The sequence below is a fragment of the Hylobates moloch genome, unplaced genomic scaffold (assembly GCF_009828535.3).
Source record: "Hylobates moloch isolate HMO894 unplaced genomic scaffold, HMol_V3 SCAFFOLD_16, whole genome shotgun sequence".
Classification (NCBI taxonomy): domain Eukaryota; kingdom Metazoa; phylum Chordata; class Mammalia; order Primates; family Hylobatidae; genus Hylobates; species Hylobates moloch.
Window position 1 is genome coordinate 61,530,263 of NW_026652291.1, and position 15,919 is coordinate 61,546,181.

At 44.2% G+C, this 15,919-nt stretch overlaps 1 protein-coding gene across 1 annotated transcript; it reads right to left on the reverse strand.

Moving 5' to 3' along the window:
- Window positions 1–11,385: 11,385 nt before the first annotated feature.
- Window positions 11,386–14,598, reverse strand: GZMB (granzyme B). The gene is made up of 5 exons (XM_032179459.2): window positions 14,493–14,598; window positions 13,368–13,515; window positions 12,776–12,911; window positions 12,290–12,559; window positions 11,386–11,646 (listed from the first exon to the last, which is right to left on the reverse strand). Exons 1-5 carry the CDS (start codon window positions 14,545–14,547, stop codon window positions 11,503–11,505), a joined length of 753 nt encoding a protein of 250 aa, XP_032035350.2. The 5' UTR covers window positions 14,548–14,598; the 3' UTR covers window positions 11,386–11,502.
- Window positions 14,599–15,919: the final 1,321 nt, after the last annotated feature.

The window sequence follows — 15,919 nt, forward strand, 5'->3', positions numbered from 1 at the left end:
TCCATGTGTTCTCATTGTTTAACTCCCACTTACGAGTGAGAACATGTGGTGTTTGGTTTTCTGTTTCTGTGTTAGTTTGCTGAGAATGATGGTTTCCAGCTTCATCCATGTCCCTGCAAAGGACATGAACTCGTTCTTTTTTATGGTTGCATAGTATTCCATGGTGTATATGTGCCACATTTTCTTTATCCAGGCTATCATTGATGGACATTTGGGTTGGTTCCAAGTCTTTGCTATTGTAAATAGTGCTGCAATAAACATACGTGTGCATGTATCTTTATAGTAGAATGATTTCTAATCCTTTGGGTCTATACCCAGTAATGGGATTGCTGCGTCAAATGTTATTTCTTGTTCTAGATCCTTGAGGAGTCACCACACTGTCTTCCACAATGGTTGACCTAATTTACACTCCCACCAACAGTGTAAAAGCGTTCCTATTTCTCCTCATCCTCATCAGCATCTGTTGTTTCCTGACTTGTTAATGATTGCCATTCTAACTGGTGTGAGATGGTATCTCATTGTGGTTTTGATTTGCATTTCTCTAATGACCAGTGATGATGAGTTTTTTTTCACATGTTCATTGGCTGTATAAATGTCTTCTTTTGGGAAGTGTCTGTTCATATCCTTTGCTCATTTTTGATGGGGTTGTTTGTTTTTTTCTTGTAAATTTGTTTAAGTTCTGTGTAGATTCTGGATATTAGCCCTTTGTCAGATGGATGGATTGCAAAACTTTTCTCCCATTCTGTAGGTTGTCTGTTCACTCTGATGATAGTTTCTTTGCTGTGCAGAAGCTCTTTAGTTTAATTAGATCCGATTTGTCAATTTTGGCTTTTATTGCCATTGCTTTTGGTGTTTTAGTCATAAAGTCTTTGCCCATGCCTATGTCCTGAACGGTATTGCCTAGGTTTTCTTCTAGGGTTTTCATGCTTTTAGGTTTTATGTTTAAGTCTTTAAGCCATCTTGAATTAATTTTTGTATAAGGTGTAAGGAAGAGGTCCAGTTTCAGTTTTCTGCATATGACTAGCCAGTTTTCCTAGCACTATTTATTAAATAGGGGATCCTTTCCCCATTTCTTGTTTTTGTCAGGTTTGTTAGATGGTTGTAGAGGTGTGGTGTTATTTCTGAGGCCTCTGTTCTGTTCCATTAGTCTATGTATCTGTTTTGGTACCAGTACCATGCTGTTTTGGCTACTGTAGCCTTGTAGTATAGTTTGAAGTCAGGTAGCGTGATGCCTCCAGCTTTGTTCTTTTTGCTTAGGATTGTCTTGGCTATATGGGCTCTGCTTTGGTTCTATATGAAATTTAAAGTAGTTTTTTCCAGTTCTGTGAGGAAAGTCTACCATTGACTTTCCTGGTGTCTTGTTGGTAGCTTGATGGGAATAGCATCAAATCTATAAATTACTTTGGGCACTATGGCCATTTTCATGATATTGATTTTTCCTATCCATGAGCATGGAATTTTATTCCATTTGTTTGTGTCCTCTCTTATTTCCTTGAGCAGTGGTTTGTAGTTCTCCTTGAAGTGGTCCTTCACGTCCTTTGTAAGTTGTATTCCTAGCTATTTTATTTTCTTGGTAGCAATTGTGAATAGGAGTTCACTCATGATTTGACTCTTGGCTTAACTACTGTTGGTGTACAGGAATGCTTGTGATTTTTGCACATTTATTTTGTATCCTGAAACTTTGCTAAAGTTGTCTATCAGCTTAAGGAGTTTTTGGGCTGAGATGATGGGGTTTTCTAAATATACAATCATGTCATCTGCAAACAGACAATTTGACTTCCTTTCTTCATATTTGAATATGCTTTATTTCTTTATCTTGCCTGATTGCCCTGGCTAGAACTTCCAATACTGTGTTGAATAGGAGTGGTGAGAGAGGGCATCTTTGTCTTGTGCCAGTTTTCTAAGGGAATGCTTCCAGCTTTTGCCCATTCAGTATGATATTTGCTATAGGTTTGTTATAAATAGCTCTTATTATTTTGAGATATGTTTCATCAATACCTAGTTCATTGAGAGATTTTAGCATGAAGTGGTGTTGAATTTTATCGAAGGCCTTTTCTGCATCTATTGAGATAATCATGTGGTTTTTGTCATTGGTTCTGTTTACATGATGAATTATGTTTATTGATTTACATATATTGAACCAGCCTTGCATCCCAGGAATGAAGCTGACTTGATCATGATGGATAAGCTTTTTGATGTGCTGCTGGATTCGGTTTGCCAGTATTTTATTGAGGATTTTTGCATCTATGTTCATCAGTGGTATTGGTCTGAAATCTTTTTTTTGTTATGTCTCTGTCAGGTTTTGGAATCAGGATGATGCTGGCTTCATAAAATGAGTTAGGGAGGAGTCCTTCTTTTTCTACTGATTGGAATAGTTTCAGAAGGAATGGTACCAGCTCCTCTTTGTACCTCTGGTAGAAATCAGCTGTGAATCCGTCTGGTCCTGAGCTTTTTTGGTTGGTAGGCTATTAATTACTGCCTCAATTTCAGAATTTGTTATTGGCCTATTCAGGGATTCGACTTCTTCCTAGTTTAGTCTTGGGAGGATGTACGTGTCCGGGAATTTAACCATTTCTACTAGGTTTTCTAGTGTATTTGCATAGAAGTGTTTATAGTATTATCTGATGGTAGTTTGTGTTTATATGGGATCAGTGGTGATATCCCCTTTATCATTTTTTTATTGTGTCTATTTGATTCTTCTCTCTTTTCTCTTTTATTAATCTGGCTAGTGGTCTATTTTGTTGATCTTTTCAAAAAACCAGCCCCTGGATTCATTTATTTTTTGAAGGGTTTTTCGTGTCTCTATCTCCTTTAGTTTTGCTCTGATCTTAGTTCTTTCTTGTCTTTTGTTAGCTTTTGAATTTGTTTGCCTCTCATATCCTTTCTTCTGCTTGATCGATTCTGCTATTGATACTTGTGTTAGCGTCACGAAGTTCTCATGGTGTATTTTTCAGCTCCATCAGGTCCTTTATGTTCTTCTCTAAACTGGTTATTCTAGTTAGCAATTAGTCTGATCTTTTTTCAAGTTTCTTAGTTTCCTTGCATTGGGTTAGAACATGATCCTTTAGCTCAGAGGAATTTGTTATTACCCACCTTCTGAAGCCTACTTTTGTCAATTTGTCAAACTCATTCTCTGTCCAGTTTTGTACCCGTGCTGGAGAGGAATTGTGATCATTTGGAGGAGAAGAGGCATTCTGGTTTTTGGAATTTTTAGCGTTTTTGCACTGCCTTTTCCTCATCTTCGTGGATTACTTTCGATGGGATTTTTTTTTGTATTTGTGTGGGGGTCCTTTTTGTTGATGTTGATGTTATTGCTGTTTGTTAGTTTTTCTTCTCACAGTCAGGCCTCTCTCTGCAGGTCTGCTGCAGTTTGCGGGAGGTCCACTCCAGACCCTATTTACCTGGGTATCACCAGCGGAGGCTGCAGGATAGCAAAGATTGCTTCCTGGTCCTTCCTCTGGAAGCACTGGCCTGATGTCAGCTGGAGCTCTCCTGTATGAGGTATCTGTCAACTCCTGTTGGGAGATCGCTCCCAGTCAGGAAGCATGTGGATCAGGGACTCACCTGAGAAGGCAGTCTGTCCCTTAGCAGAGCTCGAGTGCTGTGCTGGGAGAACCCTCTTTGTCAGGATCCACTGCTCTCTTCAGAACCAGCAGGCAGGAACGTTTAAGTCTGCTAAGGCTGTGCCCACAGCCACCCCTTCCCCTAGTTGCTCTGTCCCAGGGAGATGGGAGTTTTATCTATAAGCCCCTGACTGGGGCTGCTGTCTTTCTTACAGAGATGCCCTGCCCAGTGAAGAGGAATCTAGAGAGGCAGTCTGGCCACAGCCACTTTGCCAAACTGTGGTGAGTTCTGCCCAGTCCAACCTTCCTGGCCTCCTAAGCACTGTCAGGCGAAAACCGCCTACTCAAACCTCAGTAATGGTGGACACCCCTTACTCCACTAAGCTCGATCTTCCCAGGTCGATTTCAGACTGCTGTGCTGGCAGTGAGAATTTCAAGCCAGTGGTTCTTAGCTTGCTGGGCTCTGTGGGAGTGGCACCCACTGAGCATGACCACTTGGCTCCCTGGCTTCAGCCCCCTTTCCAGGGGAGTGAACGGTTCTGTCTCACTGGGGTTCCAGGTGCCACTGGGGTACAAAAACAAAAACAAAAAACTCCTGCAGCTAGCTTGGTGTCTGCCCAAACAGCTGCCCAGTTTTGTGCTTGAAACCCAGGGCCCTGGTTGTGTAGGCACACAAGGGAATCTCCTGATCTGCAGATTACAAAAACCATGGGGAAAGTGTAGTATCTGGACTGGATAGCACAGTCTCTCACCGCTTCCCTTGGCTGGGAAAGGGAGGCCCCCCACTCCTTGCACTTTCTGGGTGAGGCAACGCCCCACACTACTTCTGCTCACCCTTCATGGGCTGCACCTATGCCTAACAAGTCCCAATGAGATGAACAGGATACCTCAGTTGGAAATGCAGAAATCACCTGCTTTCTGCGTTGGTCTCGCTGGGAACTGAAGACCAGAGCTGTTCCTATTCTGCCATCTTGCCACATCTCCATTCTACTTTATTATTAGTTATTCTTGTTAGTCTCTTACTATGCCTAATTTATAAATTAATCACAGGTATGTATATATAGGAGAAAGCATAGTATACACTATATAGGTTTCAGTACTACCTGTGGTTTCTCGCATCCATTGAGGGTCTTAATTCTTATTCCTGGCAGATAGGGGAGGACTACTGTACTGTTTGCTTAACAAATTTTCCTGGTTATTTCCCCATAATGGAAGAAAAAAGAAGGGTCACGACCTTGAAAATCTTGTTGGTTCTAAATATCTTGATTCCAGTTCTTTTAAAAAGCAACAAAACCTTTGTGAAAGAAACAAAGCACACTGTCAACAGTGACCTTGGCAGGGTGGGTAGCCACAGCCATCTAGAGTGGGGTGCCTAGATCTGTGTGAGGTGGGGAAAACACCCACACCAGGCCTTCTTCCAATGTGGTCACACTCCTCACCCCACATGGGCTTGGACACCCTGCACTAAGCAGCTCCAGTGGGCTTGGGATGTCAGAATACATGTAAGGTGAGGAGGCCCTTCCTGTGGGAGGACAGCCTAGCAGTGGGAGTGGAAGCCACTTGTGGTGAGGAAGACGTTCATGCGAGGGGGTGATCTAGTACGTGGTATCCAAGCTCAAGTGGGGTGACAGGAGCCTTCACAGATGCTTAGGTAATCATATAGAGAACTTGAGAAATTTAGGCCTATGACAACCGTTTCTCACCAAAAATATGGTGATTTGGTTCTACACATAATTTTCTAATCTTGGCTCATGTAAGTCCAGCCTAACTTATGGCTCTGACCTTGATGTGTTGATGAAATTTTCTGAGTCTGAAAGTTTAAAAATGAATAGTTTGTGTAAATTTAATATGGCAATGCAACCCTGTGAGTCTGTTAGGAACCAACCCTCAAGAATTTTCTAGCAGCACATACACGGAGACATGGCTTTGTGACTGCCACCTCATGGAGGTTGCCCAAGGATAGCCACATATGTAAAAAAATTCAAATAGCCAAGGCACTCTTGAGTAAAAAGAATAAAGCTGGAGGCTTTGTTTGGAGAAAGTATTTGTGAGCCTTAAATCTAATTAGGGATTTATATCCAAAATATATAAGGAATTCAAACAACTCAATAGCAAGAAACAAAAAATCCCAATTAAAAAATGGGCAAAGGAACTGAATAGACATTTTTCCAAAGAAGACGTGCAACTGGCCAAGAGATATATGAAAAAATTCTCAACATTACTAATCATCAAAAAAATGCAAATTAAAACTACAATGAGCTATCACTATACACCTGTCAGAATGGCTATTATCAAAAAGACAAAAAATAATAAATGTTGGTGAGGATGTGGAGAAAAGGAAACCATTGTACACTGTTGATGAGAATGTAATTAGTATGGCCATATGGAAAGCTGTATGGAGCTCCTCAAAAGACTAAAAGCAGATTTATATGGTCCTGCAATCTCACTTCTGAGATATATCCGAAGGATTCGAAATCAGTACATCAAAGAGATAGTTGCACTCTCATGTTCATTGTGGCACTATTTACAATAGCCAATATATGGAATCAGCAACCTAAGTATCCATCAGTGGATGAATGGATAAGGAAAATGTGGTATATATATATATATACCCAATGGAATAGTATTCAGCCTTAACAAAGAATGAGATTCTGTTATTTGCCACAACGTGGATGAACCTGTAAGACACCATGCTAAGCAAGATAAGCCAGGCACAGAAAGCCAAATGCTGCATGATCTCATTTATTATGTGGTGTCTAAAGCAATTGAATTCATAGAAGCAGAGTGTGTAATGGTGATTACCAGAGGCTGGGAAGTGGGGGAATGAAAAGATGTTAGTCAAAGAGTACAAAGTTTCAGTTAGGCAGGAAGAATAAGTTTTTAAAGATCTATTGTACATCATGGTGACTATAGTTAATAATAATAATGTATGTTTTGAAATTGCTAAAAGTAAATTTCAAATGTTCTCACTACAAAAAATTTTAAGTATTTGAGGTGATAAAATGTTAATTGGCTTGATTTAATCACTGTACATTGTGTATATATATATATCATAACATCACTTTATACCCCATAAATATATACAATAACAAATTTTAAAACGTAAATTTAAAGCTGTCATTTGATAGCAGATTGAGTTTTTTAAAAATGTATAAATCCTGGTATGGAAAAAATAGCAAAGGGAGAAGGTAAAGGAGTTCAATTTATTCACTACTTACCATGATCCAGAGGACACATTAGTTACTTTACATTTGTTGTGTTATTTAAAAATTCTGAATGGGAGCTATTATTATCACTTTTAAAGAAACATTAGTACATCAAGGAGAATGGGATCCCTCAGTACACACTTGTATCCAAATGCAACTTTTCCACTATTTCCTCTTGTAAATAGTGAAGGTCACAGGTAGGCAGATCTCAGCTCAGCTGTCATGGCACACGAGTCTGATGACCTCAGGATCTCTCTCTAAGGAGGTATCTGAGTAGAGGTTGGAAGGGCCCTTGGCCAAGGAGGCTGGGAAGTCATTATGCGGGTGGGTGTTATACCATCACTGAGAAGCTGTGTAGAGGACTTTATCTCAAGAAGCCTATCTGGTATGATTCTTTATCTGGTGTAGTGCCTTAAAAGTTCCTTTTAAAGGGTCTTAGTAGTCTTATCTTATTGGGCTACAGTAGTCTTCCAATGACCTTCACTAATGGTCATGGAAATATTAAGAGGTATCTCAGTGAATCCCATCTTCCCATGGCAATCAGGATTAATCACCCAGCTACTAAAGTAACCTACTTATCTGACTGTTGATTTCCTTCTCCGGAATTTAGACCTCTAGACCAGCAAAGCCCAAGATTAGGGAGACATAAACAAAAACTCTAAATGTGGCTCATTAGGTTTAATAACTAGGGGGGTAACTCCTAATCAGAGGGGCAAGGAATGTTTGGAAACGTTCCTTGTTTCCAAAACCATGTATTCTAGCTACGAAAGAACCAACACTGTATATCTATCATTGCTTAAAAGCATATGCTACATCCTCCCAGCACATTGGGAGGCCAAGGGGGGTGGATCACAAGGTCAGGAAATCGAGACCATCCTGGCTAACATGGTGAAACCCCATCTCTACTAAAAATACAAAAAAAAATTAGCTAGGCATGGTGGTGGGCATCTGTAGTCCCAGCTACTTGGAGAGGCTGAGGCAGGAGAATGGTGTGAACCCGGGAGGCGGAGCTTGCAGTGAGCCGAGATCGCGCCACTGCACTCCAGCCTGGGCGACAGAGCGAGACTCCATCTCAAAAAAATAAAAACAATAAAAAAAAAAATAAAAAAAAGCATATGCTACATCCTGTAGCACAGCATCCCAATCTTGCAGGTAGCTGTTTCTCAGCTGTCATTATTTTCAGTCTTCAGTACACTATTCTGCAATTCTCTCAGGTCAGCTGCTTCTAAGTGATATGGTACATAAACACATTGCTGTCATGGTGACATATGTTAGTTGGTCAAAAGCAATGTTGTGTGGGTTACCAAGATAAGAAGTAAACCCTGTAAGTTGTGTAAGTTCACAAAGAGTAGTACTGGGAGAAGCATGGTGGTGGGCTGGGAAGGCAGTCACACCAATACATATTCCCAGAAACAAATTAGCAAGATTTTGCTTTCTTTGGGGTCTATCTCCTCCATGAGTCCACTTGGCAGTTCTCTCCCTGGCTGTGCTGGGACCTGATTCTTCCTGTGGCCCTGGAGGAAAAGAGGGATGGTGGGAGTGGATCTCAGTGGGCTGAGGCATTTCCATTCCTAGAGTCAGTAGGGACACTAGAGAGATTTTAAGCAAGGGAAGGATTATTTCTTATGGTAGGGGTTGGGGGGAAACTTCCACAGACCAAGGAGATTTGAAGGAGTCAGCGTGTTTAAAGTACTTACCTGCCTCTGAGTCCACCCAAATGCACCTGTGGACAGATTTCAGCTTACCAAAGGGAAGTGCTTTGAATACTTCTCACTAAATAGCTGCTGAAGAAGACCAAAGACTTTCTCTCCAGGGAGGCGTCTGAGCATAAGCTTAATTCTTGTCTGGAGATTCCAGAAAGTCATCTTGGGGTGAGCATTAGAAGACTTTTAAAGCTACTTTCTGGCCTGGTCGTCAGGGGGCATGGGCTCTGTTCAGGCTCTGTCCTAACTTCTGTGATATCTTCAGTCAGTCACTACCCTTTTCTGAAACTTTGTTTCTTTCTTCTTGCTCAGAAGTGGATAAAGGCCTACAACAATGGTTTTCAATTTTGTTTTAAACCACAGAACCATTTCCCCAAAGTAAGTATCATACCTAAACTGATTATGAATGTGATCAGGCAACTTTAACAAATACTATTATTTTGTTTTGCCTCCTGTGTTTTCCTTTTCCAATGAAGGAGCCAAGTCATTAGTATGTCTTAGGTGCAGGGAGTTTTTTTTCCAGCTCCAAATCAGAAACTGTGTGACACCCACTTATTTTATAAAAGTGCCCAAGATTATTAAGAGATTGAGTTGCGGCCAGGTGTGGTGGCTCACACCTGTAATCTCAGCACTTTGGGAGGCCGAGGTGGGTGAATCACTTGAGGTCAGGAGTTCAAGATCAGCCTGGCAAACATGTTAAAACTCTGTGTCTACTAAAAATACAAAAATTAGTCGGGTGTGATGGCGCACACCTGTAATCCCAGCTACTCAGGAGGCTGAGGCAGGAGAATCGCTTGAACCCAGGGGGCAGAGGTTGCAGTGAACTGAGATTGCACCACTGCACTCCAGCCTGGCCAATAAGAGCGAAACTCTGTCTCAAAAAAAAAAAAAAAAAAAAAAAGGATTGTGTTGCAGCATGCTTTGTGCACACTGAGATGAGAAAGGGCACGACTTTGAGAGTTACATGATCCTAGAGGGAGATTTTCCTCCATGCCTCAAGAGTGTAGTTGTGTATATTTAGGAGAGGGAAGCATTAACCTAGAGCTAGTACTTATATTCAACTCCCAGGCAGTACTCCATATTAGTGGCAAGACCTTGGAGAGGTGGTTGCTGGGAGTGTTTGGCAGGGTGAGCTTAACACAGGGCAACTCTCATTCAGCAAAATGTCATATACTCTATCGGTGGCCTCCAAGCCAAGAACTTCCTAACATTCACAAGTCCAGGTAGTTTTGGAAAGTATGAATGCAGCAGTAATCAAGTGGCCTAAACATTCGAGGCATTGCTCCATTTTTCCAGCCTGCTTGAGCCTTCCTGATTCTAGTTTCATTCTGTACAGTCAGGAGCTTGTGTAATGACAGAGATTATGCTTCTGAGTGGTCCAATCAAATTGGTGTTTTTCCTACAATTTGAATCTTTATAATGACATTCATCCTTGCTACTTTTTAAACAAATGAAAATAAGCCTGCCCTAGTTGTCTTCTTCCTGCCCTGCTACTCTTCCCCCTAGGTGAAGACGATGCTCCATTGAACAGTTTGACAACTTCATGTCTAGAAAGTAAATGATTAAAGTTGTTTTCAAATCCCATATATTGCTGTTCTGGAGTCGCACATGACAATATTTATACAAACTGTATGAATATCTGGCCTCTTTCTCATATCTTCCAACCTAGGATACCCAGAGACCCATGTGGTTCCCTAAGGGCCTTGCCACTGAGATGCCAGCCCACCTCATGCCCTGGCAGAGAGGGGCCTCAGAAAAACCAGAAATAAAAATAAGATACAAATACTTTAATCCCATGGATTTCCATATACATCTCAGTCTTGTGAACTAATCTGAAGGATAGAAAGGGAGTGAAACAATTTGGATGAAAATTCTCAACATTGTCAGTTTCACTTGGGTTCAGATGATAGAGTCTGTTATTGTGTTTTCTTACTATCGTCTATGCCTGGTACATAGTAAGTGCTCAATGACTATTTGTTTGTTGATTGATAGAAAAGATTGTACTTTCCAGTCCTTCTGCAGAAAGGAGTCCTTTTGAACTCAAAGGGCTGATGTAGCCCAGGTGGCTAGCAGGGAATCTTAGCCTAGAGGCCAGCAGTGACCAAGAGGAACAGGTTTAAAGGGGCTCAGCCTGCTGACTGCCCAGGTGGGCAGTGAACCTTGAGTGTATGGGAAGACACTGGGCTGGATGGGAGGGGTTGAGCTGGCCCTACCTAGGGGAGAGATGGAGCCAAGGGTTGGAGAGAGACCCTGCCAGCCTTGTCCTCCATGGGTCTTACCTAGTGCCACACAGGCCTGGTTTTTCTGTGGCCCCTCTCTGCCAGGGCATGAGATGGGCTGGCATCTCAGTGGCAAGGCCCTTATGGAACCACATGGGTCTCTGGGTATCTTAGGTGAGTAGATATGAGGAAGGGGCCAGGTCAGATCAGCGTGGTCTGGAGAGGACAAGAGTTGGTGGATTCTGAGAACACTCAGCAGGGATGAAGAGAAGGGGCAGCCAAGAGGCTAGAGGACGAGCTGAGCCTTGAGCTCAGAGGAGGGTAGAGAAACTAAGCCCAGGGGAGAATGAGGAGCCCCAGTGGGGGATGAGAAGTTAGGTCCTATGGTATTATCCCTTTTTTCTCTGTCATGTAACACTGGAGAAGGAGGTAAGAAGTTTACGCTAAGCCCCAGGACCAAAGTGGTCCATGTTGTCTCCTGATGGTGCTCAGCTTCAGCCCTGGCAGAAGGGCAGGCCCTGGAGAAACATGTGGATAGGAAGGAGCTGAGTATCAGCTTTGCATGGGGGTTTGGGGAGGTGGCAAGGGGTGAGGGGAGAGGAGAAAGCAGAAAACAGCAAAACTGTGTCATTGGCCTGCATAGCACAGACGTGGTGCCTGAGAATGAGGGTCAATGAATAAACAAGAAACCAGCTTTTCCACTCAGCTAAGAGGTATTTATTCAGTTGCTGGCACCTCTCCCAGTGTAAATCAGGACTTGGCTCCAGAGAAGGTGTTTCATCACAGCGGGGGCTTAGTTTGCTTCCTGTAGTTAGTGGCGTTTCATGGTTTTCTTTATCCAGTGTACAAAGCTTGAGACTTTGGTGTAGACTCGTGGAGGCATGCCATTGTTTTGTCCATAGGAGACAATGCCTTGGGCCACCTTGTTACACACAAGAGGGCCTCCAGAGTCCCCCTGTGAATAGAGAGTGGAAGAACTGAGCTGATGCTCCTCCGGGTCCTGCCCTCTCTTCCACCTCAAGCCCCTTCTTAGAAAAGGCCAACTTGCACAGCCTATATGTGGGAGACCAGAGGGCAGGGCAGGCTGCTGGTGGCCCCCAGCTGCCAAGCTCTGGCCCTGGACATTGTTACTGCTTCACCTCATCCCAGGGGCCAGCCTCCGTCATGTCCCCCAGATCCTGAGATTGCAGGTATGTGGGACCGTTGGCTGTTTAAGGACCCAGAAGCGGGCAAGGAGGGCTGACATCCACCACGGAGGACCAGCCCATTAACCAAGTTGGGTACCAGCCTCTGAAGACACACCTGGTTGTAATTACTGCACCCCCAGTGGGCACAGTTTCCTAATATCTGTGACCTGCAGTGGGTGGAGTGTTGCAAATTCATCCTTCCAAAGGAGCACCATCCACCATAAGCCTCCTGGTAAGTTTGCAGAGGCCCTAATTTCTCCCCAGCTCTGTCTAGTCCCCTTTTCTCTTTCCAGAGAGAAATATCACAGTCTAGTGGGTGAAGGAGTCCCCCACTACTTGGGTCTCCAGGTCTCAGATATTCCCTAAACATCTTTCTCCCAAGAGCCAATCCAGGCAGGTGCATAGTCTCACCTTAAAGGAAGCCTTTTTAATCTCTGGGTCCCCCACGCACAACTCAATGGTACTGTCATAATAATGGCCTAAGCGGGATTCGTGGAATTTGCACGTTCGATCTTCCTGCACTGTCATCTTCACCTCCTGTAGTGTGTGTGAGTATTTTCCCTTGGGGGTCATCTGCCCCCAGCCGGCCACACTGCACACCTGCCCTGGCTTTACCTGGGCCTTGTTGCTAGGTAGCCTGAGGGGCTGCACAGCTGTGGTCCGCTTGGCCTTTCTCTCCAGCTGGTGGGGAAGAGGCAAGAAAGTCCAGGTCAGCCAATGAACTTCTGGGCCCTGACACAGTGATGGGACTATGCCATCTTCCCTCTCCTCTGAGGCATAGGAACTAACCAAGAGTCCAGGATGGAAAGGAGGGAAGGGCCTGCATCACAGTGGGGGTGGAACCAACTGGACTTCTTCTTGCTCAAGAAGAGCAAGAGTGGCAGGAGTGTGCCTCACCTGCAGTAGCATGATGTCGTTGGAGATGTTCTCAGGATTATAGGCTGGGTGGGGCATGGCTGTTTTCACAGGGATAAACTGCTGGGTCCGCTCCTGTTCCTTGATATTGTGGGCCCCCAAGGTGACATTTATGGAGCTGCACAGAGAGCAGAGTGAGGATGGGGGCGGAGTCACAGGGTATACAGCCCAGAGACAGTGAAGAGCAGGTGACAGCTGGGGCAGGGCTGCAGCTGAGGGGAAATTAAGGGGACAGTCGGTCCCCAGGAATTGGAATTCTGGTAATTGCACCAGGTTTCTCAGGGTTCGGTTCCCTCTAGAAACACAGGTGGAATTACTTCAGTTTGTATTCTTATGCCAAACTATGCCCCCCGTTCTAAATATGGCAGGCTTGGTCACTCTGCTGTTTCTTACTTCAGCAGCGCCTCTGGAACCGACCTTCCCCTCTCTCCACAAACTTAACTGCCCTTTTCTCACCCTCTAAGGAGCCCTCCTGGCATATGTGTTCCCAGGAGCCCAGGGAACTCCTTGGGAAGAAGGCAGGGGTCTCTGTGGAGTGTTTCCAGGAGGGTGTGGGCTGTTTTCTGCTCCTCACCTTCCCCAACAGTGAGCAGCTGTCAGCACGAAGTCCTCTCGTATCAGGAAGCCCCCACACCTCTTCAGAGACTTCTGATCCCAGATCATAAGATAAGCCATGTAGGGGCGGGAGTGGGGCTTGGCCTCATGTCCCCCGATGATCTCCCCTGAAGGAAAAGTCTGTCTGCTTGTGTGCACCCATGGAATCTGCTGGGTGGGCACCTGCTTGATGGCTCCAGAACTCCTGGGCATTTGGGAGCCTGGGATAGCCTGGAGTTGGGAGGGGCCTGGAGGAAGGGGCTTCAATTTCCTGCTCTGAAAAAGGGAAGAACAGCAGAGTTTGATCTGTAAATCTTTCTTCCATATGTAGTTGAAGGCGAGCATACCTGTCTTAGGGACAGTGAAATCCCAGAGGCTCCTGATCATTCCTCTCCTGACTTTGCTTTGTTTCAGGTGAATTTCCAAGACCCTTCTGAGTCCTGTGGTGTCTAGGATAGTGCTGCTTTCTAACGGCCAGGGTGTAAGTCATATCCTGTTTCCTAAAGCCTGACATGTAGTGGGTGCCCAATAAACGTTCATGGCTGCATGACGGACTGGCTCCAGTTAGCCTCTGGATGAGGGCTGGTAGAGCAGTGCTGGTGGAATTCTAGAAAGCAGGGAAGTTGGGGCCTGCCATAGTGCCTCATCCTTGGAAAGAGGGGAGCCACCAAAAGCCAGGGAAGAAAAGCAGAGTTGGAGAATGGGACTGAGCAAACACATTAACAGTGTTCTGAGGACAGTGATTGCACCAATTCTGCTGTCAGCTGAGCTCTGGGTTTCTCTCCTAAGTAGACAGTGAGAGAAGCACCTGTCTTATCCCAGAAACAGAAGCCAGGCCTATTCTAGAATAATTTAATATTTCTCTTTTCTAGTTTCCCATCCTCTGCCATTTACTTCTAGGAAATTCCCGCTCTCCAGGTGACAAAGGTGGACTCTGGGGAGGGGATAGCTGATAGCTTATCCAGCATCACACTTGGGGGGCCTTGGTAAAATGGGAACTGGAGTTCAGAACATTCCTGGTAGATAGATGGATCAGGAATGTGGAGAAAGGGCAGGAGACCTGTGGGATGGAGTTGGGCCCCCGAGGGTGGAGACGGTCACTCACCTGCATCTGCTCTGGGCAGCAGGAGCAAGGCCAGCAGAAGCAGGATTGGTTGCATCTTCTCAGGAAGGCTGCCCTGGTTGGAGCTGCTGTTGTTTCCTCCTTGCTCTCTTTTAGCTCTTGGGAGAGGAAAGAGGTGGAGCGGGCTCAGTGACTTCATGTTCCCCTCTGGTTTTGTGGTGTCTCTTCACAGATTTTCTGTAAATGCTGCCCACCCCCACTGCCTCTGCCTGATGACGTCCTCTGGGTGCTTGTGTGAGAATCATGCAGTGACCACATCATCACCCACAGCTGATGACTCAGAGTGGACAACCTATTCAGCCCAGAGCAGGAACCCAAGCCTATGAAGTGAACTGTAAGATGTGGTATCAGCCAGTAGAGGTACTGGAGCACCAGAAACCTGAGTTCCCAGTGATAGAACCGCCAATGCCTCATGGCCATGCTGCTAAATCCGTCAGGATAGTTTCTTTAGCAGGTATATGTTTGAGCCCTTCTCTTGTGCTAGAACCATGCATGTTGGAGATGTGTCTCCTTCACTTAAGAGAGCTGACCATCTGGTTGAAGAGACAGAAATGCCAGGAGCCAGAGAACAGTCTGGGGAGGGCTATGGTAGAGCAATACACAAGGCAGTAACAAAGCATGGCCACCATCTACTAGACCCATCTAGGAACCCATTTATTATCATAGCTTCCTTTCTAGGGAATTTCTAACATCCCTTATTTAGTTACAAATGTTTAGTGTGAGAGTCCACCTCTTTTCTGAATGCTTTCAATAAAAGTCCTGTACTTGACATTTTATTGGGCTAGATTAATGAATTGCTAGGAGTTGAATCCACTTTGGGTAGGCTGGAGTCAGTCCACTGAAGCCACTAGAACCAAGAATGAGAAAGGGCTGGTTTTCTAAAGGACGTTTGTGTTGCTGATACCATATGAAGTGAGGAAGCATGCCAGGCAGCCAAAGATCAGTAGTTGTCTTGTTTAGTATTCTGTCTTCTGTCCAGAGAGCCACACTTCTAACATAGCAGGCTCAGCACATAACAGGCTCACAGTAAACATTTGCTAAACAAACTACACTAATGCTATCATTATAATGGATGTGAAAGATTGTTGTGTCTAAACAGCCCATGCCCAATTCTGTTAAAAGAACAACTAAGTCTTTCTACGTGATTCGATTCTTGTGATTTGTTTCCACCTTTATATTTTCTGTGAGGAAATTTTTCTATGAGGAATGGTATATCTCAAAATATAGAATTCCAGTGTAAACGTCTTCCTTGTCAATAGCAAGCCAACTACATTTATCAAACTTCTGTTTTTTGAACCTAGCTTGCCTCATAGTAGACGTTTTAAAAATAATTGTTTCGATTATAGTCATAATATATGTTTATTAAGAAAATTTGGAAAGTAGGAAGGGAAAATATCACTTTTTAACCT